The sequence below is a fragment of the Thermoascus crustaceus genome, assembly GCF_041956765.1.
Source record: "Thermoascus crustaceus strain CBS 181.67 unplaced genomic scaffold VTN00scaffold_8, whole genome shotgun sequence".
NCBI lineage: Eukaryota > Fungi > Ascomycota > Eurotiomycetes > Eurotiales > Thermoascaceae > Thermoascus > Thermoascus crustaceus.
Genome location: NW_027192534.1, coordinates 85,069 through 109,655, shown reverse-complemented (window position 1 = coordinate 109,655; position 24,587 = coordinate 85,069). Strand labels below are relative to the sequence as shown.

General features: G+C 47.8%; 6 protein-coding genes across 6 annotated transcripts; 2 read left to right on the top strand and 4 right to left on the bottom strand.

The window, feature by feature from the left end:
• Positions 1–1,816: 1,816 nt before the first annotated feature.
• Positions 1,817–2,848, top strand: VTN00DRAFT_9637 (uncharacterized protein; the record flags this gene model as incomplete). The annotated part of the gene is made up of 2 exons (XM_069436616.1): positions 1,817–2,508; positions 2,578–2,848. The coding sequence occupies 2 exons, from the start codon at positions 1,817–1,819 to the stop codon at positions 2,846–2,848; spliced, it is 963 nt and encodes a 320-aa protein (XP_069284236.1).
• A 1,279-nt stretch (positions 2,849–4,127) lies between these two features.
• Positions 4,128–5,414, bottom strand: VTN00DRAFT_9636 (uncharacterized protein; the record flags this gene model as incomplete). Its single annotated transcript, XM_069436615.1, has 2 exons — positions 4,128–4,416; positions 4,486–5,414. The coding sequence occupies 2 exons, from the start codon at positions 5,412–5,414 to the stop codon at positions 4,128–4,130; spliced, it is 1,218 nt and encodes a 405-aa protein (XP_069284235.1).
• Positions 5,415–5,943: 529 nt separating this feature from the next.
• VTN00DRAFT_9635 (uncharacterized protein) lies at positions 5,944–6,968 on the top strand (the record flags this gene model as incomplete). The annotated part of the gene is made up of 3 exons (XM_069436614.1): positions 5,944–6,356; positions 6,420–6,681; positions 6,786–6,968. The coding sequence occupies 3 exons, from the start codon at positions 5,944–5,946 to the stop codon at positions 6,966–6,968; spliced, it is 858 nt and encodes a 285-aa protein (XP_069284234.1).
• A 5,618-nt stretch (positions 6,969–12,586) lies between these two features.
• Positions 12,587–13,561, bottom strand: VTN00DRAFT_9634 (uncharacterized protein; the record flags this gene model as incomplete). Its single annotated transcript, XM_069436613.1, has 1 exon — positions 12,587–13,561. One exon carries the CDS (start codon positions 13,559–13,561, stop codon positions 12,587–12,589), a length of 975 nt encoding a protein of 324 aa, XP_069284233.1.
• A 198-nt stretch (positions 13,562–13,759) lies between these two features.
• Positions 13,760–21,477, bottom strand: VTN00DRAFT_9633 (uncharacterized protein; the record flags this gene model as incomplete). The annotated part of the gene is made up of 7 exons (XM_069436612.1): positions 13,760–13,896; positions 13,947–14,317; positions 14,441–16,530; positions 17,107–18,495; positions 18,554–18,628; positions 20,023–20,880; positions 21,088–21,477. The coding sequence occupies 7 exons, from the start codon at positions 21,475–21,477 to the stop codon at positions 13,760–13,762; spliced, it is 5,310 nt and encodes a 1,769-aa protein (XP_069284232.1).
• A 1,328-nt stretch (positions 21,478–22,805) lies between these two features.
• On the bottom strand, positions 22,806–23,839 carry VTN00DRAFT_9632 (uncharacterized protein; the record flags this gene model as incomplete). The annotated part of the gene is made up of 3 exons (XM_069436611.1): positions 22,806–23,281; positions 23,347–23,501; positions 23,580–23,839. 3 exons carry the CDS (start codon positions 23,837–23,839, stop codon positions 22,806–22,808), a joined length of 891 nt encoding a protein of 296 aa, XP_069284231.1.
• Between the last annotated feature and the right edge of the window lie 748 nt (positions 23,840–24,587).

Here is a 24,587-nt window from a genome sequence, read left to right as displayed (position 1 = left end):
TGAGCCTCCTGAGGCATTGCGACTAGTGAAATGAATGAATCCTTAACAGCTATTGAATGTATTGCGGCTGATGGTACTGTCCTTCCTCCATACTTCATCTTCAAGGGCAAATATCAACTGGAACATTGGTATCAACAAATTCCTCATTCTGTGGATACAGACAAATATCAAATTGCTACAGCTTCCAAAGGATATACAACAGACAAGCTTGCAATGGATTGGATCAGGCACTTCCATCAGCATACAGAAAAGTGGGTTTCTAAGAGTGAAGCAAGACTATTGCTTATGGATGGCCATGGCTCCCATCTCACATATAATTTCCTGGATTTTTGTGAGAAAAACAACATTATACCCTTCTGTTTTGTGCCTCATACGACCCATCTTGTCCAGCCGCTTGATGGTCAGCCCTTCCAGGCCTATAAACACTATTTTCGCAAGAAAAACAACAAGAATATACAGTGGGGGATATCCACTATGGACAAGGCTGACTTTCTTTGTGATATCCCTCAAATTCGCCAGGATACATTCAAACAATGTACAATCCGAAGCGCCTTTGCTGATCAGGGGATATATTTATGGAATCCTTCAAAAGTGCTTGACATTCTTGCAAGGTCACCATCTCCAGTTCTAACTATACAGGATAAAACACCATCAATTCAATCTATCTCAACCAATTCTCCTCCCCAGACAGTTCGTACACTGCAACGGAGCATTCAGAAGCTGGATAATTTTGTCAATGAAAATCCTAGCCTTGATCAAAGCTTTACATGCTGTCTTGACTGAGTCTTTCAAAGTGCTATACAAACGGCTGAATTGACAGCCCAACTTCAAAGTGATATCTCTCAACATCTAGAGCGTGCACGCACTCCAAACTCTCAGAGATCTCGCAGAAGAATCCCTACTATAGGGCCATTGACAGTTAAAGATGCAAATTGTCAGGTTGCTGAACGCGCTGAAGCTGAACAAAAGAAGATTATTTCCTGTGTCCGGAAATGCCAGTCTTCAAAGCCAAAAACAACCACTATAGACCGGTCGGAAACTGTTGAAAATACTCAGGGAGATAGCCAGGATCCAGGCGATATTAATGGGCTATTTAATGTATTTAAATACTAATCTACTTGTTGAGAAATTTGACAAAATAGTAGAAATTTTCCGTTGTGGTGAAATTTTCCGTTGTGGTGCAACGCACCAACACCGGTAGGTGTTGGGGCGGTGGCACGGGTAGTGGAAACTAGCAGAAGTGGGTATCAGATAGGGAAACTGGCCTTACCTATAATGGAGCTGGGGTGAGCCAGCTCACAATAATGTATCTAGACCTGGGTCCCAGGAAGTGTTGAAACGTGTGGTCCCTCCTTGGAGGAGCCCCGTCTGTCATAGCCGGAAGGCTCTTTATGGACGTTAAACTTGATTAAATAAATAAATAAATAAACCTCGTGTGAGGTTAAAGCTGACACGTTCCGTTGATTAACTAACATCCCTCTCGGCCGCATTATTTACTCCGCTACCGCCAGATGGAGGGAGATATTCCGCGAGTGCTGGAAGCGTCACGGCAACGACCAGCGGACGCAATGAAAGATGCTTGATAACGCTTCATTTCTTCAAAAACAAAGAGCTTTCGATCTTTACGACCCATGTACAATAGTATCTCTTTAAATCCATCTCCTGTACTCTACTCTCCTCAATAATACATCTCTTTTCTCACCGGCATATCTCTGCAAGCATATTTAACACGTGACCGCGAGCTCCGCCGGAAGTCTCAACGTCTGCAGTCAAACAAGTTACAAAGCTGCTGCTGTATCTCGTTCATTCCTCAAGCATGTCTTCTCTCCCGCTCGGCAGGCCCTTCTGGGCCTCAGGGGTTCTTCTGAACGCCTCAAGGACTACTCCCATCTCCAGCACATCTCGTTCCTTCAGCTCGCAGCATGTCCTGCCCAGCTACAATGCAGCGACCAGAGCTGCCGTTCGCAGAAGCAGCAACATCACCGCCACCACCCGCTCCATAAACCAATCTGTCACTCGACAGGTCGTTCAGCCCGCTCGAGCTGCTCCAGAATCATCAAATTCGGCCGCAAACCCATCATCCACCTCAACCTCCACTCCCTCCCCATCCCCATCCTCCCAAACAACACCAACCGCCCGCGCCGCCTCCATCGCCTCCGCCCCAACCCCTTCCCGCCCCACGACCGACAACATCCAAAAGACCGGCCTCTCAGACAAGCCGCTCGAGCTGGACGTGCCGCCGGAGGAAAAAGTCGACTGGACGCGCTCCTTCCACGGTCTCTCCGCGGCCCCGTTCCCGAAGGAGGTGGCCGACATCCTGCTGGCACCGACGGATCCCGCCGAGGTGGAGATCAAGCCCGACGGGATCGTGTACCTGCCGGAGATCAAGTATCGGAGGATCCTGAACCGGGCGTTTGGACCGGGCGGGTGGGGGCTCGTGCCGCGGAGTGAGAGTATCGTCACGCCCAAGACAGTGACGAGGGAGTATGCGCTTGTGTGTAATGGACGGTGAGTAGTAACATCACCCATATACATACATAAATCCTGAACCTGTCGATTAACTGACATGCTTACCAGACTAGTCTCCGTCGCCCGCGGCGAACAAGACTACTTCTCCCCCGACGGCATCCCCACCGCGACCGAGGGGTGCCGCTCCAACGCGCTCGTCCGGTGCTGCAAGGATCTGGGCATCGCCAGCGAGCTGTGGGACCCGCGCTGGATCCGCAAGTTCAAGGCCGAGCACACGCGCGAGGCGTTCGTCGAGCACCTGGTCAACAAGCGCAAGTCGAAGATCTGGATCCGGAAGGATGACGAGGTGACGTATCCGTGGAAGGAGGTCAAGTCTTAGTCCGGATCACCGTGTTTGTGTCCACTGGATGGTTGAAATGGTTGAAAGGGGGCGGGGAAGGAGTGGGAGGGGAATGTTTACGGGCGTGAGATAGACGCTTGATGTTCTCTCCATGTTCCTGCTATTGTACTATGTATTGTACGAGTATTAGGACTTTGCTATGACCTCTCGGATGTGATTGACACGATACAATACCCTGTCTTATCTCTAAATCCCCCGGAAAAAACGGCTCAGACCGATTCCCTCACACGATACAACATAACATGTCACCAGGGTAGACAAGTAGACAATTGAGAAGGACTCAGTCCATCTCCATAACATGACATGACAGTGGCATGCAGTTTAGCATAGCAATAAATAATAGTAGTAATAGGATAGTAAGTTTAAGTTTTTGTCATTTAGATCCGAAAGAATTGATCGATAGCTAGCTAGATAGGGACATCCTATGCAGATATAGCAACCCTACTAGCCACTCAACCTGGCGGCCAAGGATGGCAGACAGTGCCAGATAAGGGTTGAAAGGCCCAGAAGGCCCAGAATATCCAGTCTCAGAAGCCAGCACAGCCAATCCAGGTCAAACCGATCAAGCATACCCCTAAGGGGGCCCAGAGGCTCATAATGAGATGAGATAGTGGGTTGGATGCCCCAAAAGCAGCAAGGGAAGATGTGATATTGCAGCTGAATCTAGCCCTGACCAAGGCAGGACTCCCAGGCTTCCTCCAGGTAATAGACCTAGGCTATACCCGCACAGGTGCTATCTCAATCCTATTGCAGAAAGGAGCATCAAATACTATGCTAGTACCTACTTATGCAGACCAGTTGGTGACAGCAGCCAAAGAGGCAGATCCAGCAGTGGTCTCTGTGGAGGCACCAGAGCAATGGTACAGGCTAAAGGTGTATGCAGTGCCCACTAGGTGTTACCTGACCCTAGGTCTTGCTTTGGCAAGTCAGGAAATTGAGACAGGCAGCTCCCTGCGCCTTATGAAGGATCAAAGGGGACCCAGAAGGGCTCCACAATTTTAAGTCTTCATCGCTCATAATGTAAACTAGGTTGCCGAGCTCCTGGAATCTTCTTTGGGATCCATTCTCTCAAATAATGATCTACCTCAGAAGAAAGTTCTCTTTGATATAAATATTCGGAAGAGAGGACGAAGGGATAATGGTAGTTGGCAAAGATGTCATAAATATAGAACATGACGAAATCCGTCAGTAATTCAATAGAGTCGTACCAAATTACCAGTCGACACCTTCCCAATTGCCGTTTAACGCCAGTGTTGTCTCATGTAAGGAATCCTTTCTTCTGCTCTCCAGGTCTCCCTTGTCCAGCTGACAAACGGGATTCGAGTCGCTGATCCTGGTGGGCACGCATTGTAAATGCCAGAATGATCGGGCCGAGTTCCTGCATGTGTCCTGCATTGGTGGTATCCCAGGGACCAAATTCATGCAGAGTCAGAAACGGCTCTGGATCAGCGGGGGACAGGCCCTCCTTGATGTAACTGAGATAGCTCTTGCCATATTCAGCAAAGGTGAGGAAGATCTCATGCCGATCCTGAGATATATGGAGATGCCTGTGCATTCGTTTATATACCCTGTCAGCAGTGAATTAGTGGAAAAGCAAGGTTGATTTAAGAACTTACCGGCCAGGAAACTGGCTTGGTCTTTGTTTGTCGTCGGAGATCCATGCCACCATCTGAGCAGCCTCTTGCATCTGTATCCGAACCTGACTTCTTGTCCTGACACAAGGTTTGACCTCAATGAGAGCACGGACCTTGCCGCTGGTTTTGTCCTCAAGATAACCGTCAGTCCGTGCCTGGAAGGAAGCCGTTTTGAATTGGACATTAAATGCTCTTCTGTGGAGGGTCCAGTCATTGGATAGAGGGAAATGGATAGTAATGGCATTCAGCAGGAGAAGAAGGGCCGCATTTACAATCTGCTCATCCTTTGCTGGAGCATAGAGTATACGCTCAGCTTTGGAAATAGGGGTGGCTGGTAGTGACGGAGGTTCCATTGCGACTGACTCTTCAGAGTCAGACGCTGCATTTGGAGACAGTCGGTTTTCACCGGCTTGTTTTGTAGGTGTCTGGAGGACTAACTCCTGCATCTGCAGGCGCAGTTGCTCCTGCTGCTGCTCAGCCTTCATTTCCTTTTTCTGCAGTCCCAGGCGTGTGCGGTGTGCAATGGGAGAGACAATAACATCCGAGTCGACATCGTCATCCTGCCGCACCTTTGTGACCTGCAATTGGTAATATCTCACAAGGGAAAAAGTGCCCAGATGAGGGATAGCTTCTTTGTCATGCATGTTGAGCTGAAAGCTGCGGCAGTAGTGCTTCCAGTATTTATAATTGTCCATCGCCTCCTTGGCAGTCTTTTCCAAATCCGCAAGGCCAAAGCGTGCGGCATCGAACTTGGAGCGATCATGCGATATCCGGAGTACGCGGAGAAGGAGATATTGTTCGTATCTGAACTTGGAGGCAGAGTCCAGTTCGAGATCATGGATGGTGAGATGACGAATGCCTGCCGCCAAGGCTGCTTCTTCCCAGTCCTCCTTGGAGGTCGGGAGATCCATGTTGCCACTGTAGAAAACAGGAAAGGGGTGTTGGGATTCGGAACGCATGCTACGGTCCGACGGAGTGGTCCATCTATATTATATACAAGAGCACAAGCCGTGCAAAGTACGCCTGTGAACTCTGTTTAGCAACAGCTGAGCGGCACCTGGCCTTGCAATCGAACCCCTCCACGTCCCAGGCGGCGGTAAGAAGGCCTTACCGAATGGCCTCGTCCCTATCAATACCGTGATAATGCATGGGGGGTCATGCAGATAAGGCTACCCCGTACAGCATCCTGCCAGCCGGTGGCGCGACATGTTCTTTGCCATTGGTTCGTTTTCGTGTCGCTCGATGAGTTGCATCGGCGAGGCTGTCTCGCGGTCCGATCCGGGAATGGTTGCCGTTGCACGGACCCCCGCTAGCCTCAGGTCGGCGGCAAAATAAACAAAACAATCGATGTCGCAGAGCATTAAGCAAGCACAAGTCCCACACCTCCTCTCATCATTGCCCTCCTCCTTAAGTGTCTTTGTTTTCTGCCTGTCAATCGCAATGACTTCTGTTGTCGAGCCCAAAGAGCGCAACAAGGCTGACCGTCTCGCCCTCCGGAAGCTGGAAGCTCAAGTTATCAGTCTCGGGAAATTCTCATTCCATCCAGGAGACCTGCAGAACGCCGCGATTCGCATAATACCAGCCTCGTTCGAATGCCAGAATGGCAAACCCGACTTCACTCCAAGTCTCTTTGTCCCCTACCCGAGCGACCTTCTGATGACACCCAAGGATGGATTTGTCGCGATCGAGTTCCCAAAATACGACAGCGAATGGTCGCAACGCCATCATGAGACGCCCATCAACCGGGCGCGTCAACTTTGTTACTACCTCCGGCAGTACCTGCGTGGGTACCGGAATCGCAGTCTGGACGTTCAATACACTGTCTTTCTGAGTTCGGGATGGCGCTATCAAGAGTATGTTTGACCTTCCCATCTGCGGTCTCCTCGTGTCGTTTCTTCTCTCATGGGTTACTATAGCACCGATCAGTATGGGTTCAAAGAAGACCTTTGGGAGTACGGTCTGCAGATCGGTATGGGAGACCTGAAATGCCCTCCCCAGTGGAGCGTCGACGCAATTTACCATTACCACGACACAAAATTCCCGCATCTGAAGAGCATGATGATCTCTGATGTCGATGGCGATAATGAAACGTTGTCCCGAGGGGAACTTCTCGCTTTGATCAGGATGATCCGGGGGCGTCTGGCGACAAAAAAATTTGCTGGACATCCTGTCCACCCGGTAGGTTCCTACCTCACATGGACTCAGGGATGACTGTCTTGATTTTTCCTGTAAAAAAGCCGTCTTGCCAGACCGCTCGTCGCTGACTGCTTTTTGAACCACAGGTCCTCCTCTTCTCCATGATGGGCACACAACACGCGCGGATCCTCCAGGCCCATTTCAATGGCACTGAGCTGGTCATCCATCACAGCGAACTCTATGACTTCCGACATGACAATACTGTTCTCTTGGAGTTGTTTGCGCAGTGGTTTCTCAGCTCTCCAGTAGGCAACACTAAGCCAGAGTGATGGGTTCTTGGCGGGATGACGACATACCTGGGAGGCGTTTTGGTTGTGTCTTTTTCGATGGGATATTGTTTCGGTGGCTATAAGTTACATGTATATCGCGATGGTATTGTTCTTCGCTTTCAGCCTCTCATGCTTTTTTTTTTGCGTATGTAAAGCAGTAAGGCCCGTCTCGAGAGTACAGGTCTTACAAGCAGATATGATGAGTATACCAGCTGGAGATCTTACCCGGCCGCAAAGGTCAAGCAAGCTGTGGCGCTTTTCAGGCCTCACCTCCCTACAGGAATGAGAAGGAGTCCTTGACAGGGCCAACTGAAAGTCAGTCTCTCCACTTGCATATTGCGCCGAGGGCTAGGACTAGCAGGATGATGGCATTGTTAACAGGTCTCTTAATCTGACAAGGCACATGCATTCTGAGTTGAAGCCTAGACAATCGGCCATGTTGTATCCCCTAGCTCACAAAACTTAGCATAAAACTGCAGCTGCAGAATTGCAATCTCTTCATCCATGTAACCATGATCCATTGGGCAGCTCGTCTGTCACCAGATGGCGTACCATATGACCTTGCATGGATTTGAGATCCCCATGCATTTTAGCAGTCTAGCCCTCTAATGAAATGTCGACAACAAATGTTGTTACTTTAAAGTTAGCATGTTGGAAAGTAGGGGGTCTGGGATTGATGGAATATGTTGCGTAGTAGCGGGGGTTATGCTCATATAGGTGCTCTACTTGCGGTGACAAGACAGTATATATTGACTGTAGGTTGCGAACCTAGCATCCACGCATATTGCGTATTGATGCCTTATTATGAATCTAGCTACATGATGTGTGGCAGTTATGTATTGTGCGATCACGTGGCATGCTATCCACATTGGGCACGCATACTTCGCATCCTTACTGAGCTCGGATGCTTGTAGCTATCGCGGTTCTCAACAGAATACATTTTTTACTGCCAAATACTTCTGGTATTGTCCCAGATGCCTTTGAAGGTAGTAAACAAGCGCCCGCTTAGCTCATTGAATTTAATCTAGTATATAAAGTAGAAAATGTTGGAAAATAGGGCTTGCCTGAGGCGTCAGGCCTCTAGAAGCCATGGGCATCCGAGCCCGCAAGGCGCGATCTAATTGGTTGGCCAGAAAGGGTTTAGCACCCCTTTGTCCTAATAAGGGTTCGGAGGCCTAGATAGGACCTACAACTCACACCTCCTACACCTATGTATAGATAGGTTCAATATACGGTTCAGTGCCCGACTAGTATATGCCCTTTGACCCCGTATTAGTAGCCTTGTTGGAAGCTATATTCCAACAGAGGAGATAATTTTCTGTGTCCAAGGGAGGAAACCATTTTTGGATATGACTGTAGCAGTTCAATATGATCAGAGAGTCTTGTACAGGTTCATGCAAAGTATCCTGGTGTAAGGAAGCTCAAATCATATCCTTAGAATGGCTAGTACTGAAATTCCTAAGCTTGAGGAGAGAAAGAAGATCTATCTGCTTGCAGCAGCACTGCCCTTATATATCTTCCTTCTCCTGCTAGCCGGAACCTGCTGACTATCATCCATAGTCTTGTCTGGCGGAATCCTCTCCCAATCCTCCTTTGTCTTTCTTTAATAATGTATATAAAGACGCTCCTTAACCATGGGGATCAGGACCCCGTGGTCAACTCAAATAGCAATTCAGATAGCAACATTGCTAGTAACAGCCTATTCATCCATCTCTTTCTCTTGCTTCCTGTCTTCAAGATAAACCCAACAAGCCTCCGCCTAGGAAGTCTTAGGTCCACCGTCACACATTCTGTCACTGGGATGCCTTCTTTGAAATTTATATATTCCATCAAATGTGAAGTTTTACAGTTAATTGCTCATCATTGCTCTTCACTCTCACATATCATACAATTCTACCATTTGTACTGTGACAGCTTTAAAAGCAAGTTTTCACATTGACAGTTATTCAAATGTCCTATGACATAAACCCAGCAGTCATTGCTATCCCTATTGATGACAGACAGGACCTTAGCATCTTATGGGCTGCTACTTGCCAAAGGGCTGCTGCCACTAATTTCACCTCTGGATGTGTCACCACCAGCGTCGCCCATATCCTTGTAATCTTGCTTTTGCTTCCAAGAGACATCCCTCTGCCTTGGCCCGCCGAAGTTCAGATTGTCTTTAGCCCCAGGATGGTCTTTGCATCCATAGCACATCCTATAGTTCCAATTGCTGGATCAGGTGAAACATCCACCAGTGATCTGGCATCATTTCCATTGGTTCTTGCAATGAGGGACGGGACACACTGCTGTGCTGTGTTCATTGTTTGGATGGAGACAAATGTCACATGCTCCTCTCAATCCAGAGCTTGTTGACATTTTCACTTATGTGGGTAGCTACAGCAAATAAAGACATATTGTTAGTCAATTGTCAACATTGGCAAAAAAAAAAAAAAGAAAAAGAGGCCAGGGGGAGAGGGTGGGGTTTGGGTAACTTGCCTTAATTCACAAAGTTGAAATGCGTAGATAAGATTTCAGAACTGTTGGAAACTTCTTGAGTTGGCTGATTGAGACAAGACAGCCTTTTCCCGCAAGCAGAAATGCAGCCTTTATATACATTACATTGGTCCTCAAACACCATAGTGAGTCAATCAAATGCTTATAAATAGCATCTGATAGCCGCCCTCATGTACAGTCCTACCTCTCAAACTATCTGATTATCAATAACATTGGAAGCATTGAGCGGCTCCCAAAGTGGATTAGACAACAGCTGGCAGCAATGGATGTTTCTTGATGTTGCATAACCACCCAGACTACAACCTACCATTGGCCTTACTTAGCCGCCCAGGAGAACACAATGTATGAGCCATGTATTTTGTTGCAAGGCCAGAAAGGTGGAGAGACCAGTGCAGCAAAGGGCTGCATAGTTCCGCCCAGATAAAGGCACCAATTGGCATATGCTTAGCCTGTCACAGGGTTTCTTTTAGACTTGCACTTATTATTATTATTATTACTAGTTAACTAGAGAATAGCTTCTTGGATCTACACCTTTCTTCTATACGGTTTTCTATTAATTCTCCACTCAGGCCTAGTACTTTCTCTTTAATCAGCTCTTTCTTTTTCTCTCCTTTTATTATCAGACTGCATTGTTGTGACAGGGCTCAAGTTTTTCTCATTCAGAGGGATTGTGGCTTGTAAAATCCCTTTTTTTTGGCCCCAGTCCAGGACCATGAAGAAATTTAGCAGTGAGAATAAAAAGATTCAGGAGGATGTAAATCCTTGGGGATCCTCCTGAATTGTGGGGGCTAGCGGAGGTCTTCAACAGTGCTAAATGGAGTATGCAACCACTAACATACTACCTAAGTATTGACACGGCCTACAATGAGTACAGACCACTCAGAGCCGCCAATCAACATTGCTTGGTTCCTGAAGACAGATCTATTGCATTGGGGGCGGACGGCTCTGCATGGGAACAGCCTTATGTACAGTATTGTGACAACATTGAGTTTGTCTGTGCAACACTGATTTGTGCTGATTGACACTTCACCATTGCCACCACTATAAGACTTAAACCTTGCTCCACACAGCACATGCATACAGAGTACATTCAGCTGAGGCTTGTGTGATCAGATTTCCTTAGGGTAATTGACTGTTCCTTGTACACTGCATATCTATGGAGTATATCAAGGACTAACAATTATTTTGAGATTAATACAGCTTATAATTTTATATTTAACAGTCCACATAACTACTCCTGCATAGGGCACAACAACGTCTGCAAGCTATTACACATAAAGGAGCATACAGAAGAATGCTAAAACAGTCTGAAGGCTAGGCCAAGGCAATGTAACGTGACTTTCTCATCTACCATACTACATACAAAACAAAGACTTATAGGGCACAGTTATGCTAACCTGCACATCTACTGTAATCCTCAGCCTTGAGAATTATTTACCCACTACAGACAGCGACCATCATGACTGACACCTTAGTGTTTGGAATCTCCGCTTGGCTCAGCCAAAAAGGGCAAACTGCAGGCATCTATTCATGCGCTCCAACACCTGCCCAGAAGAATTACAACACCAGAGTGGAATTAAGGACTCCAGGCAGCCTTATACATACATAAATTTGCACCATAGCCCCCGATCCGATTTTGGTGTGCATTATGTGGCGTTGAGATCAAGCAGGGTGGGCTGAGCGCTAGTGCTTATGCAACCACAATAATTCCATGCAGCTCACCATATTTGTTCTTGATACCACTGCCTGGAATCCTACAGCTGCCTCACACAAGCTGAGGTCTACCTCTTGCCCAAGTCAGGTGCAGGTGGCCAATCTGTGACGGCATTAAGCTTTAAGGTGCTTGCTACCCCATCTCCCAAGGGTTTCTCTCCATTTGGCCCATGGAAGGTGTTGATATAGTTTACGGTCAGTCATATGCTCTCGTGCGGCTTGGAGATAATATTCTGAGAAAGAGTGAGGCTTGAGAAAGTATACAAGTCTCCCGCATCCTGGTGTCACTGGGGTCATCAGAACACCCACCCTCCTTCTTTGGAGCAACAGCACGGACAAAATTTTTACATGGCTATCAAACAGTTGGATGAGGAACCGCTTGATCTGCAGTTGTTCAGAAATGACAATGACAATGAGGACATATTCTACAAGAAAAGGCTTCAAGATATATTACTAGAGGACCCCTCACTTCCCACTGAATGGCAGGGCTGGTTTTGGGCAGTAGGCTGGCTAGTGTCTGTGTGCCCAACCAGCTGCAGAAAGTGTTAGTGTGTCCACATGCAGAACAATGCTTGACCATATGAGGGGAATTCTGCCCTGCATGCAAGTTCTAAGTCTTTGCCACTGGCGCAGCCTGCATTGCAAATAGACTGCAGTTTCAACTGAGAACGCACTGTGCCATACTTTGGTGGTCAGCAGACAGCAGAAGATACTCCTAAATTGTTGGTCTTCTCATTTCCTGTTGTTTATAAGGTTGAGGTCAATCCGACCAAAGGAGAGAGGAAGTTGTTCTTTATGCCCTGAAATGAACAAACAGGGAAAGGTTACCACCGCCTGCAAGAGCTTCTACTGCTGTCAACAGAAATACAGAGTGCCATTAAATTGCAAGTCAAATTTGATGTGTGGGATGTATGGCTTAATATTTTTAGTTAGCATTCAAAGTAGGAAGGAAACATACTGCATACAATCAAAGCAGCGAAACAATTGGATTATTAAAATATTTGCTAAGCGCCGGGTATGGATTTGCTGTCCAAGAATCCATGACGTCTGTTTGCAATTGGTACTGGTATATTTCTGGCTGACATGATTGGACCAGCAACAGGGACCAGCTGGCCGTGGCCTGTACTTTTTGATCGGGGGAGTGCTAAACCCCCGAGGGTGCGCTGCGTTTTGTACTGATATCTACTAGTTAATATATATAATATCTACCTTTCATATATGATAGAATCATCTCTAACTTAAATTAAATGTCTGCCTTCTTAAATGGGTCATGGTTTTACAAAAGTTAGGATTATTTAGAATGTTATAATTTCTCATAATCTATATAGAATTAAGTTATATGTGAATTATGGCCATAGCTGTAGTATACTTCAAATAAAAAAATATCTATTAAGCTACTCTATAACAATCTAAGTCTGCCTAAGTGTTCTAAAATGCTGCTCATCAACTTGTATTCCATTAAGAAGCATGCCAATATGAGATCTATCCGTTACCTGGCCTCTTCTTCTTAGCGCCATAAGAGCTCTCAAAAATGCCACCGGAGACTGGCTAAAGCAACACTCACTCCACATCTTGAGATCATACTTTGCCCTGTGCCCGGGGTTGATAAAGCCATCACTCGCTATATCTACACCACGATCCGGTGGACTGTGACAAAGACCCAGAAAGCGACACAGAGAGACATAGTCGTCATAAGTTCTCCAATAGAGCTGACCGGCAAAGATGTTGAGATGCATGACCAGACTGGGAGGAGGAGCTATAGAACCTTTCAAGACGGCGCAGAAATGCAGATCCTCTAACAAGCATGAAGACACGTTGGTGCGCGGGGAGTATACATGCAGATTCACTGCCCGATGCTGCTGTATAGATGGCAGTAATTCATTGACTTCGTACGGACTGAGTATCACATAATGTCCCTGGACGCCCTCGCCGCAGCTTGCTATCCACTGAACCGGCCTGATATAACTATCAAGCACCTGGCCTTTGGGGGCCTGGACCGTGCGAGCGAAGTCAGTCGTGACAAGAAGACATCCCAGCCATCCGTTTCTCTCAAAAGAAGTGAAAGCGCTTGTGGAGCTGAGAGACTCGAACACTGACCGAAAAGCGATAGAGGACCTATCTAGGATGCCTTTCTTGATGAAATGTCTCACATCACGATCTACGCTGTGCTCTTGAGGCTCCAAAGGGGGTGGATTCTCAACTTCTTGTTCCCGCTCGTTCTCGGGCGACAGCTCACACTCCTGCATCTCCTGCAGTGTCACTTCGCGGAATGTGACCAGGGAAAATTCTCGGCATGTATGTCTGATCATATCAAGCTGCGCCTCCTGTCCAGACAAGGAGGGATCTTCGGTATCCTCCTTTAGCAGTAGTTCCTCCCCCGACATGGGTCAATCAAGGCTGTATTGCTGCTCGACACTCAATGCCTCAGTCTTGAGGAAACTCTCAGCAATTGCCCTGAGATCCTCTGTATCTGTTCTGTTCGCTATTTTTGACCATGCCACGAAGTGACGCTGGTAGCATAACCCTTGTATTGCCCACAACGGGATGCACATCCTTGTATGCGACCACGTCTTGTATATGCTCTATGCCAAAACATCAGCTACGTCGATCTTGTCACTTGGATCCTTGCCACAGGACTTCAGAATCTTTTCTTGTATCTCCATAGGAGCGCAGAAAATGAGAGATTGGCCCTTTCCAAGTTTCCGCATCCGCATACAGGCTGCTTCTGAGTCAACATGGGAGGAGTAGCTAAGGTTATGCGAAACGCACCTTGAACAAGTCTGTCTCTAGTGAGACCAGGGCCAAGAGTGACCGCAGCCCGATAATACGTAGGAAGCTGGAGATCGGTCCCACGCGTGTGAGCCTCATTGAGATAAACCAGGCATTGGTCCATCTGCTGGGAAAACGGGGAGGCTTTCAGCATTTCAACTTCTCCATCCCGGTCCAGGACTGAGAGCTCATCCAAATCATTGAAGAAAATCACAGCCTGTGCTTCTGACTCTGGTACCAGTGCAAGCCATGCACTGGCCACTTGCTCATTTTGAAGTTCAAGTACTTGCGCGCTGACATCCAGAATGACATGCACTGGCGGTTTCGATGCGACAACCATCTGCAACAGTGTGTCTGCATCCAGATATCTGCTGCCATTGTGTGGCAAGGGCTGGAATGAGTTCTCCGATCACAGCACATGGCCGAGCTGCAGTGTGTTGGTGTGCATTTGTTCGGGGAGCTCACATTGCTGAGCGTCCAACGGCAGAACATACCTGCTATCATTGGTACCACTGAATCCTGTTGTCAGATGCACCTTGGACCGCGCTATGTTCCAACCGGACGCTGAGATCTTTTGGGGGAATTCCTTCATATAGGCCGGAAAGACCACCTGGGACATGTAGAAGTCAATGGTGGCTTTGGACTGCTGCAGTGGGGGGAATAGCTGCTCCGAACATTGCATTGGAACCTTCAGGTTGACACCTGTGAGCCTATGCAGACTTGGAGGTAAGCCCGTTGTATATTGGACCCAGAGATCATACTCTTCCTGGGCATGGTCACATAGCAAGAGCCTCTCAAACGCGATGCGCAGTTGTTCGTCCGAAAGGCCGGAGGCATAGTATGCCAAACACGTCAATGTGATAGTAGCATCCGGATGGCTGAACTCAGCGCGCGGGGCGGGTGTATCCTTCACCTGATATGGCACAGCCAGCATTGTTTGTGACAGATTGTGTCCGTAGTTGACTCTCCAATGCTTTTGCTCCAGGGCAAAAGTCAGGACCCCTCCGGATAAGAGACCTCTAAGGAGAAGTAGACTTGTCCTGGTGGATACTTCTCCCCAGGCTCGCCGACGCAAAAGATCCATATCGGCTTCTGCGATATCACGGTTGGTGATAAATCGCAGCATGGCATCTCGCACATCGGAGGAGAAGAAATGCAGCGGCACCCCAGGAAGACCCGAAGTGCAAACCTCAGCAGCAACCTTCAAGAGAAGAGTCCTTCCAGCGCGTGTTTGTAAAACTCGGACGCACGGAGGACTGCCAGGACGTTCACTCTTCACTTTGAGTCCTCCTGGATATTCCTCAAGAACAGTGTTCGCAAATCGAGATACAAGTCTGAGAAGGGATTGGACGATAGTCCAACGGTCCGGACTCATGTCTATGGGACGCTGTGTACCAATAGTGTAAATCAACTCATAGTTGGTGTTGAGAATCTCATCGCTTTCGTCCAGAATGTTGTGGGAATTGTTCTCCAACCAGAGCTGTGTCTGGACCATATGCATCCCTAGGTCCTCCTTTCCAGAGATGAGTTGCTCGAGGCCCATGAGTTCAAAGGAGAGCAGATGATCCGGCTGCACAAGTAGAATCCCTCTGGCCTCCATACACTGGCGGCAGAGCTCGCGAAGTTGATGAGCTCGGGAACCATCAAGGCGGAGTGAGCGCGAAATTGGAAATTGAAAGATCTGACGGTTGAGGAGACTACCGACTCTGCTAAGCAGCACATCAAACATCTGTTTCAGGAGGGGCCGAAGGACAATCACACGAGTCAGCTTCGCCCCATCTGCCAAAGCTGCAGCAACCATGGGGACAATGACGGATGATTTTCCCTCGCCCATGTTCAACTGCATGATCGAGTTAGTGCCTGATGAAGGGGACACCATTTCTAGTGTGATTCTGGCCTGTTGCTCCCGAATCAAGATATTGCTCTCCACCTCAAGAACAAGCCATTCTGGATACTGCATCGGGTCCCACCCTTCATGGCCGCGAGTTTCCAATTCTCTTGTCAAACTCACCGGGTCATTGATACATGCGACAAGGCGTTCAGCATGTTGTAGGGTCGTCAAAGCTAGGGCGTACTGGACGAGAGCATACTTCCACCCATCTGTTAAGATGGCATGTTCGCCTGGCACAAGATGACAGAGGAGTGAGGTCGGAGACAAGCGTGGCCACAGACCTGCACGCATCACAATTTGATCTGTGATGGAACAATCTGCCTCCAGGTTGGCGCGAATAGAGTGGAATACACTGTCAAGATTCTTCCTACACCGACCTAAATATGCCTCCAGCTGCAACTTTATGCCCTCACGTCTTTCTGGAATAAAATCCATGTCCTTCTTTTGGCGAAGACACCTAAGACTTCTGAGCAGGTCATTGACATATTGCTGCTTATAGCCTTTGGAACAGCGGGAGCCTATGCGTTGCAGCAGCATTTCCAGGCTGTTATTGTTGCTCTCATTTTGCTCTTTTAAAAAGACGACATGCTCAAGATCCAATGAAGGAGGCGCATTGGTCGGCGGGGAAGGTTTTCCAAATACACTCATGAAGCTGATGAAAGCCTGCTTGGGACTATATGAGCATTTAGGGATCTGAAAATGATGTCAGAAGCCTGAGGGCTGAGCAGCCGGACGAAGTCCGTCCAGGATGCTCTGAATGTTCTGTATGTAAGTCCTGAACTCCGAATTCTGATGCCAGTGGTAATACCACTCCCTTACATCTGTCACAGCATGATGAAAGGATATGTATTTGTCACAGTCCTTAATCTGAGGAGGCTGGAATTCTATGGCAGGCCATTGCTGCATGATGCTGTCCACAAACAAATCAATCTTCTCTTCCTTTGCTGCTTTATGTTCGTCCCTGCGCCGTCGTTCAGTGTTGTACAAAGTTTCATATAGATGTGGCGGTAAATGTGCCTCCGGACAATCGTCATATGAATACAAATTATCCTCCATGATGCTCCATAATTGGCTTCTTGTTGGTACATATCCTTTGGAAAGATCAAAAGAAGTCATTTGCGGCGGCCACAATGCTCACATTCTGGGTACGGTGGCAAAGGCCAGCAGTGTTTCAATCAAGCCTTGCTGCGAGAAACGCGAAAACGCCAGCGTGGATAAGAAGAACATAACTCAATATTTATGCTCATTCTCCCAGCAGCAAGTCAGTACTTGTGCGAGCGTACACCATTCATCCGGGAGGAATTCCTCAACACAATCTAGCAGGCGTGAGCTGTATCCCAGCCATGCAAGTTCACTGGATTGCAGGTCGGGCCCTCGAAGAGGCTTTTGCCAAGATTCAAGAGTAGAGAGGAGTTGGCCTTCTGGGCTGAGATTAACCGACCAGGCGTCAACTAGACTTGAAATCCGGCGGGCCTGAGACTCACGGTGCCCTTGGGGGACATAGTCCCGGGAATTGTATATGGTGTCATGCTCATAAGTGAAATCTGCGGCTCCAAAGCCCGCAATGCGGAAGGCAGAATCACGGATAGATGCCCTTCCCAGGAGATGTGTATTGGTAACTCCGAGATCAGCATCCAATTGAGGCTCACCAAAGAGAGAATGGTGATCACAAGCAGAGTCCCACAGCGAGGAAGCCAACGTAAAAAACACGTTATGATGAGATAGTGGCGAAAGGTTGGTCCATTCCTCTTTGTGCATCACGCGCAGGTGTCTGGGATAGTACTGTTGCTGTGGGGTCAGTTGTGCTATGTGTCTTAAGATCTCAAACTCCGCTTTCCTGTATCCGTGAAGGGAGCGGGTTGAGGCTTCGCGCAAGACAGCAAGGGCTTGCTCTGTGCCAGTTTTGCCGGTCAGGGTGTCTGGTAAGCAATGTGCAGTGGTTGCATGGAGATAGCTCTTGAACAGTTTGCTTATAAGACTGCCATTGTCGACAAGTCGACCCAGGAGTGTGTCGACCTGGAACTGGTGATATGGAACAGACTTATGACCACTAGAGTCGATAACCACGCATATGTGATGTTCTTTCAGTGAGAAATGTACCGTGCCGTGGGGAACAATAATGCTGTGTGATTGGTGTCCTGGATGATGAAGCACCAATTTTGTTGTAAGCCCGGTAAATGTCCCGATGGACTGATTTCTATCCACGATCATTCCATGGAACTGTTTTGATTCAAGTTCCTGTCCTTTATTGTGAAGGAAGAAGTCGAGCTTCATGCGCGGCAGCTGCACGTCAACTGTGCCGTCCTGCTCATTGAAAAACATGTGGATATGCTCCATCGATTCCAATGAGCCTAGAACAGAATTGACAGCCTCTGCTGTTGGGCTAGCAATATCTATGAGAGTTGACTTTCCACGCACGAGCATTTGTCCTCCCCGTCTGTCTGGCTGCATACGCCAGTTCGCAGCAGATGAATTCCAAGGATCTGTCAACAGGCGCCATTTGATTACACCAGATTCAAGATCCCGCCAATGTGTGTAGTTGTTGACAAATGCTTGGGGAAAATCACCCTGTAGAGCATGAGTAGGTATCAGCTCACAGGTGCTTCCAGACTTGCTGGCGCGAATAATGAGTTCTGAGCCAACCATGCACAAATGCACCTATTTCTCGTCAGCTCGCGAATTGCCTCCGCTTGAAAGGCCATAGACAGCTACAGACCTGCCATCCAAACAGTTCATGTCGGATCTCGAACGCCATTCCTGTCATAGTCGATGGGACAATGTCAAGGATTTTCTGAAAGATATATACGAGTCAGCGATGTCTCAAATGCCAACAGGGATAAGTGTTATGACCTCCCCAAATAGCCGTCGGTATGACTTATGCGTCTCATATGGTGTCAGCAGTCGTGAGAGAGGCAGACCATTGACAAGCAGGCTACCATCCAAAAGGTTGTAGTGGACAGGCAAGGATATCCACCCATCTTTGCCGCGAGTCTTTGTTGTAACCCATCTGTCCTGCAGGGGAGGAAGAGGGTGCCATAGGTCATCCGGCTCATAGCCAGCCCAGAACCGAGCAACGGCGATGTCGAGTCCCGGACTAAGATACCTGATCCTTTCTCTCAGAAATGGCTCAAGTGCGTGATTTAGACGTCGAAACTGGTGTAGTAACCTCCTTAATGGTTGGGGTAGAGTGTCCGTTCGCGCTGGACAACGATGGTTTATGATGATTGAACACTCAAGAAACACTGCAAAGTCATGTTCTGTTGTCATCATTGAAAGAAAGTGCTGTTGATCGATGTTGAATGTCCGGTGACATGTCAATGCGGCCTTGAGGATCTGCATGCTCAACTGCTGCCTCTGCTTGTCTTGCTCAGCTTCCCACAGCTTCTGGTTCAAATCGCGAGTCCACTGCAAGGCGACTTCTCCCGCACGATGAAGGAATAAAAGGCAATCCTCAAGTACATCCGGGCAGGGTGACAAGGACAGCACTCGCGCTGCCAAATCAACAAGAGTGCGGCATGCGGTGGCACCTTGCCAATTATTCTCCACGGTTCCTAAAACATCATTCAATGCCTGTATCAGGGATCTACTAAAGTCTTCCTCTTCCAGATCCAAGTGGCTCTCCCGATAGACGCCTTCGTTTCCGCGGCATCCTGCCTGCCAGATTGCTTGGACAATCAGCCTATGCGTCTCTTCGCGACTGAAATCCAAATTCGCGCTGACCAGTTCACAAGCTATATTTCTCCACTGCAGTTGATGGCCCGAGCGTAGCATAGCAAAATGATAATATTCATGAAAATTCAGTCCCGTACATGCATCTTGGTTTGCAAGCACTTGATTTGGGGTATGATGAGTAGATTGCAATGCATATTGTAAAGGCTTGAAGGGTCCTTCTGGAAGTGTGAAAGTGCAATTTTGATGAATGTCGCAATGATTGAGATCTGCCGTCCAGTTCTGTGATGATGCATCATATAGCCTGTAGCGCAATCCATTCAGCACACAGATGTTCTCCTCAGTGGCAGTATCAAGCTTGCGAATGCGGTAGTGTGCCTCCACAAATGGCTTCACAGAAGAGGCTAATTGAAGCCTGCCAGGTCTTGAGCAGGCAAAATGCTTGAGGGCGTCATAATCAGGCAGATGATATATTTTTTGCCCGGTTTTGGATTTTGAACTGCCAGGGGTACACACATCGATCAGGATGCAATATGTCGTGTCACGCCATCTGGTGAACTCAACAGGCGCATCAAGTTCAAAGACGGCAGATTTCATGGCGGCGGTCTCCTCTGGAAGGGGCCACTCATGGACCCCAATCATGAGGCTACTTGCCTCCCTCTCCAGATTACACTTTTGACACGCCCTGTCATGTATCCGGGTAAATTGACTGAGGTAGTCGCAATGAGGAACGTATTGGCAACTTAGTGACATAGATTCTTGTATCAGGCGATTGTATTGCTGTTGCTTTTCTGTGAGCTCTGCTTTCTTTCTGGACCTCTGCTCTTCAGCGTCGCTCTTGATCTTGGCCCTCAAGGTCTCGTACCGGGATAAATTATCAAAATAGTGCACGCCAAAACTTTGTTCACTGACAGCAGACTTGAAGATGAACTTTGATGACCAATGTACCGACCTTCGTCGCACTCCTAAATACTCTTTGATGCTCCAAAGTTGCTCCATTTGTGCTTTTGTTGGTGTCAACAACGGCTCGAACAAGGGTGACGGGAAGGGCGGCTGGTATTGTCTCAGGAGTGGGATATGGTGAACAACACATCGATCCAGGGCAACCCACATGTCCATGCAGGTAAGAATCATGAGTGAAAAATCATCCGGATGGGTGATATATATCAGGAGAGCAATGGAGATGTAAGTGTCAAGCAGATCCGCCAGCGAGACACAGCTTGTTACAGACTGGATATTCACAGCTAGCCAGAATCCAAGGTGATCTGCGGTCCACAGTTCTACATCTGCCAGGAATATTTCAGTCTCAGCCTCACCGAGCCCGCTCATAGCAGTTTGGAGACTGGGAAGCTTGACGCTGAACTGCAGGGGTCTCTGAGGGCAGTCAGGATTGAATGACGACGAAGGAGCTCTTGTCAAGAGGCCAGGAGTGGCATTTTTAAGGTACGGATTCAACTTCCTAAGAGATAGTCGACAATCCTTTGCGAAATTCAGTGCAGCAGGGTTCCAGTATCCTGCGATTCCTCAAGGGTTGGGTTCCTGTTCCACTGCAAGCCATCTCCGGTCAAGTTCTTCTCGGACTGCCCTGATGACCTCGTGCACGCGGTACAGCCAGGCCGATGTATCAGTGAGGCCGAGCTTCAGTGTGCGACGGCTGATCTTCGCACTCATGATAAACAAAGTATCGCTAGGTAACGCAGCTTTAAGAGCATCCTGTAGGATCCTGCTCATAAAGAAGATCATGAACCACTTATACAGCTTATATCCCTTTTGTCTCTTGACCTCTTTATTTGAGTCCATCAGACTTGTCTGTAGCCCAACACGAACAAGGAGCCATAAAGGGGAGCGCCGCCAGGGCTTGAAGGCATCTTTCCAGAGGACATCGTCTCGCGTACACTTGTGGATGTGGTTGGTGATGGCGGGCTCGCCAATGCTGTGAAGAATTCCGGTCAGCATCTGAGTAACAAACATCGGGCTCTCCGTATCTCTGACCTTGTCAACTCTGGTACTTGCTTTAAAGGCAGTCGGCCGCGCTTCAAGTGGTGTTTTGATGTCAAGCTGAGTCAGAATCTGTGAAAAAGCTTCTCAAAATGTACTATCCGCGACACAGTCCGATTTGACAGAGATGGCTAGCCCTGGGAAGAACCAATGTAGCCAGCCTTTTGTTTTTGTCACCGCGGCTGCTGTCGCTGCAATCTCAAAGGATTCAAAGGAGAACTGATTCATCCGCCTTCAGATGATAAGACCAGCATTCTGTTTGACGATGTGAAGAATAATGAATTCTGTAGATCAAATGTCAGTGTCAATTTCTCGCTCCACTGCTGGCTCTACATAATACCTCCAGTAGCCATCTGCTTCAATGCACGCCCAAACTTTTCACCTGAAAATTTGCCGCCCTGCTCACGCAGCTCAAGCATGCCCTGGACACACTCTGTGCAAACAGACCATCTGGCACTGTCTTCCTGGGGAAGAAATGATTGAAATTCCTTCATTGCATCTATTAACCTCTCTAGTAGAAGTACGTTCATATCATGATCACTGTCATCTTTCTGCGGCAACTTTGGGGGAAGGAAGACATGGTTGATAATGTAATTTAATATTTTTCTTCGATCCATGCTTCCCGAACCAATGTGCAAATAAGCAATGTTAGTCAAAAGGAAACGAGCAAAAGTGCGGCGATGAAAGGAGAAAAAAAAGGGAGGGGGGAGGGAGTGCAGAGGAGACTGTAATAGTGTCTGACTGTGTGAACCTAGTAATCCGAAGGTACAATGATGAAAGCTCTGATTATGCGAATCTACGTAACTAACTGACTATTTATTCTCATGGACTTAGGGGTTAAGACCTTCCGAATATTTCTTTGTTTAATGATCCCAAGACCTTTCATGAAATGTGAAAGGATATAATAAAGGAAAATAGGCAGTCTCGGGTATAGACTGTATGATTCCTTTATTGCAGGGATCATGACCTTCTGCAGATCCGAATTGGCGTGTGCTGACTAGGCTGATAGGTCTCTTGGCATACAACCAGGTTATAAGTTAGTAGTGATATTCGGCTGACAAATAGATAACATCCAGAGTCATGTATGATGATGTACCGCTCGCCTGCTGTCATCGCCCAATCTGAAGACTACACTTGTTAACCCAACCCCACCCAACCTGCAAGCTGCCTTCGCTTTGTTGAAATTTCATAACCAACCATATATCGCGAAGATTACAAGTCTAATTTCACACAGAGCTTCCCAGATTCATAAGTGAATGGCGCTTTGGACCACCTAATTATAATGAGAGGATAGGCATGACTTAGTTCTTGAATTTGGAGAAGATATCGGCCTGTGCTTGTGCGAATTCTCTCATGATTGTGTCTTGTCTGGCCTCTGACCTCAGCGTGATCCTGCAAGGAAACAGGTTTGCACACACTAGAAAGCCTTCGCTGTATCCTGTCACCGGATCAACATCCAGCTCAATCACCTTACCCGCTTCATCAACTTGTTTGTCAAAGGAAAACGCCCAGAGAAGCTTAGAAATGGCCAGAAAGAGATTGCGCTCCCCAAGATGGATGCCAGGGCACAGCCGACGGCCCGCACCATATCCATAGTGGTCGCACATCTTGTAATCGGCCGAGGCTGCATATTTGGGGGCCAGCAGAGTCCAACCAGCATAGTGATCCGGGTCAAAAATCTCAGGATTGGGGAACTGAGCCTCATCGTGGTGAAGTCCCCATACATTGATAATAAGAATTGTTCCCTTGGGGAGGAATTTCCCATCTACCCACTCATCTACAGATTGATGCCAGTTAGTATTCTATCATTGAGGATTTTATTGTTGTTGAGGTTGTCCATACCGTCCGCCAGACAGTGAGGAAAGCTAAGGGGAGTGACCGGTCGCCATCTCATCGCTTCCTTGACAATGGCGGCTACATATGGCAGCTTTGAATAATCAGACCATACCGGCGATCGATCCTCTCCAATAATGGCGTTGATTTCTTTCTGTGCCTTCCTTTGAATTTCCGGCCATTTTGTCAGCGCCTGTATGCAGGCGATGATGATTGATGAGGATGTATCAGAGCCTCCCTACATCATAACACCTCCGAGGAAATACAGCTGATGTTGGCTGAGACCAAGCTTATCATTCTTGTTGAGTACTCTGTCCATGAATGAGTCCTTACTTCCCACCTTCTTGCGACGAGAAAGAACATGGTTCACCATGTCACTGTAGAGTGACTCCATCTCCTTCTTGACCTTTGTCACCCGCAACACCCAGTTCCCGAGAAACCGTTCTGGAATCAGTTTTAGAAAGGGATATGTATCCACTGGCGGCGTGGCACCGGTCTCCATCACTTTAGACCAGTTTTCCATTAAGTCATAAAGCCTTGTCATGTGGGGAGTATCATAAGACGGGGACCGGGTACCAAATACTGTAACAATCATGTTTGACCAAGGAATGATTTTGGCATCATTGAGGGCAGGCTCCACTTACATATACTCATGACGACGCTGTTGCTGAACCTCTTCGGATGAAGAATGTGATGTTCTGGCGCAACAACAAAATCCTGTAGCATTTGAATAGCTTCTGCGTTTTGGATTTTAATATGTTCCTTCTCACACATGGATTCCATAAAGTCCTCGTGGATCAGTTTGCGAAATAATCTCCAGGTCGCCCCGTATTCCATCACCAAGAGATGATCTCCACTGGTTATGATCCCTTGGGAAACGTATGATGGTGGTCGGTTGCTCGACACAGTGCTTCTCTTATCGATAAGTTCCCTGATAATTCGACGGTCTGTAAGGACGACGGCTGTTCCTGTTCCAAGATTGAGTGAAAACATGCCTCTGTATGTTTTAGCCAGCTTGGTGAACCTAGCAGTAGCAAAGTAAGCAAGAGACATCTGGTGCGGTGGGGAGGGCTTTGATTCCATACTTGAAATGTGCACCTTTTGTTGGTATTTGATGGAGATTGCCAATGAGAGGGAGCGTTGGCGGGCCTATTAGCATCTGTTATCTGTAGTTCTTATAGATAAATGTGGACAAATACCGTGAGGATAGTTGCGGCCTCTTCTGCCAATGAAGAGGAATGAGTATACGA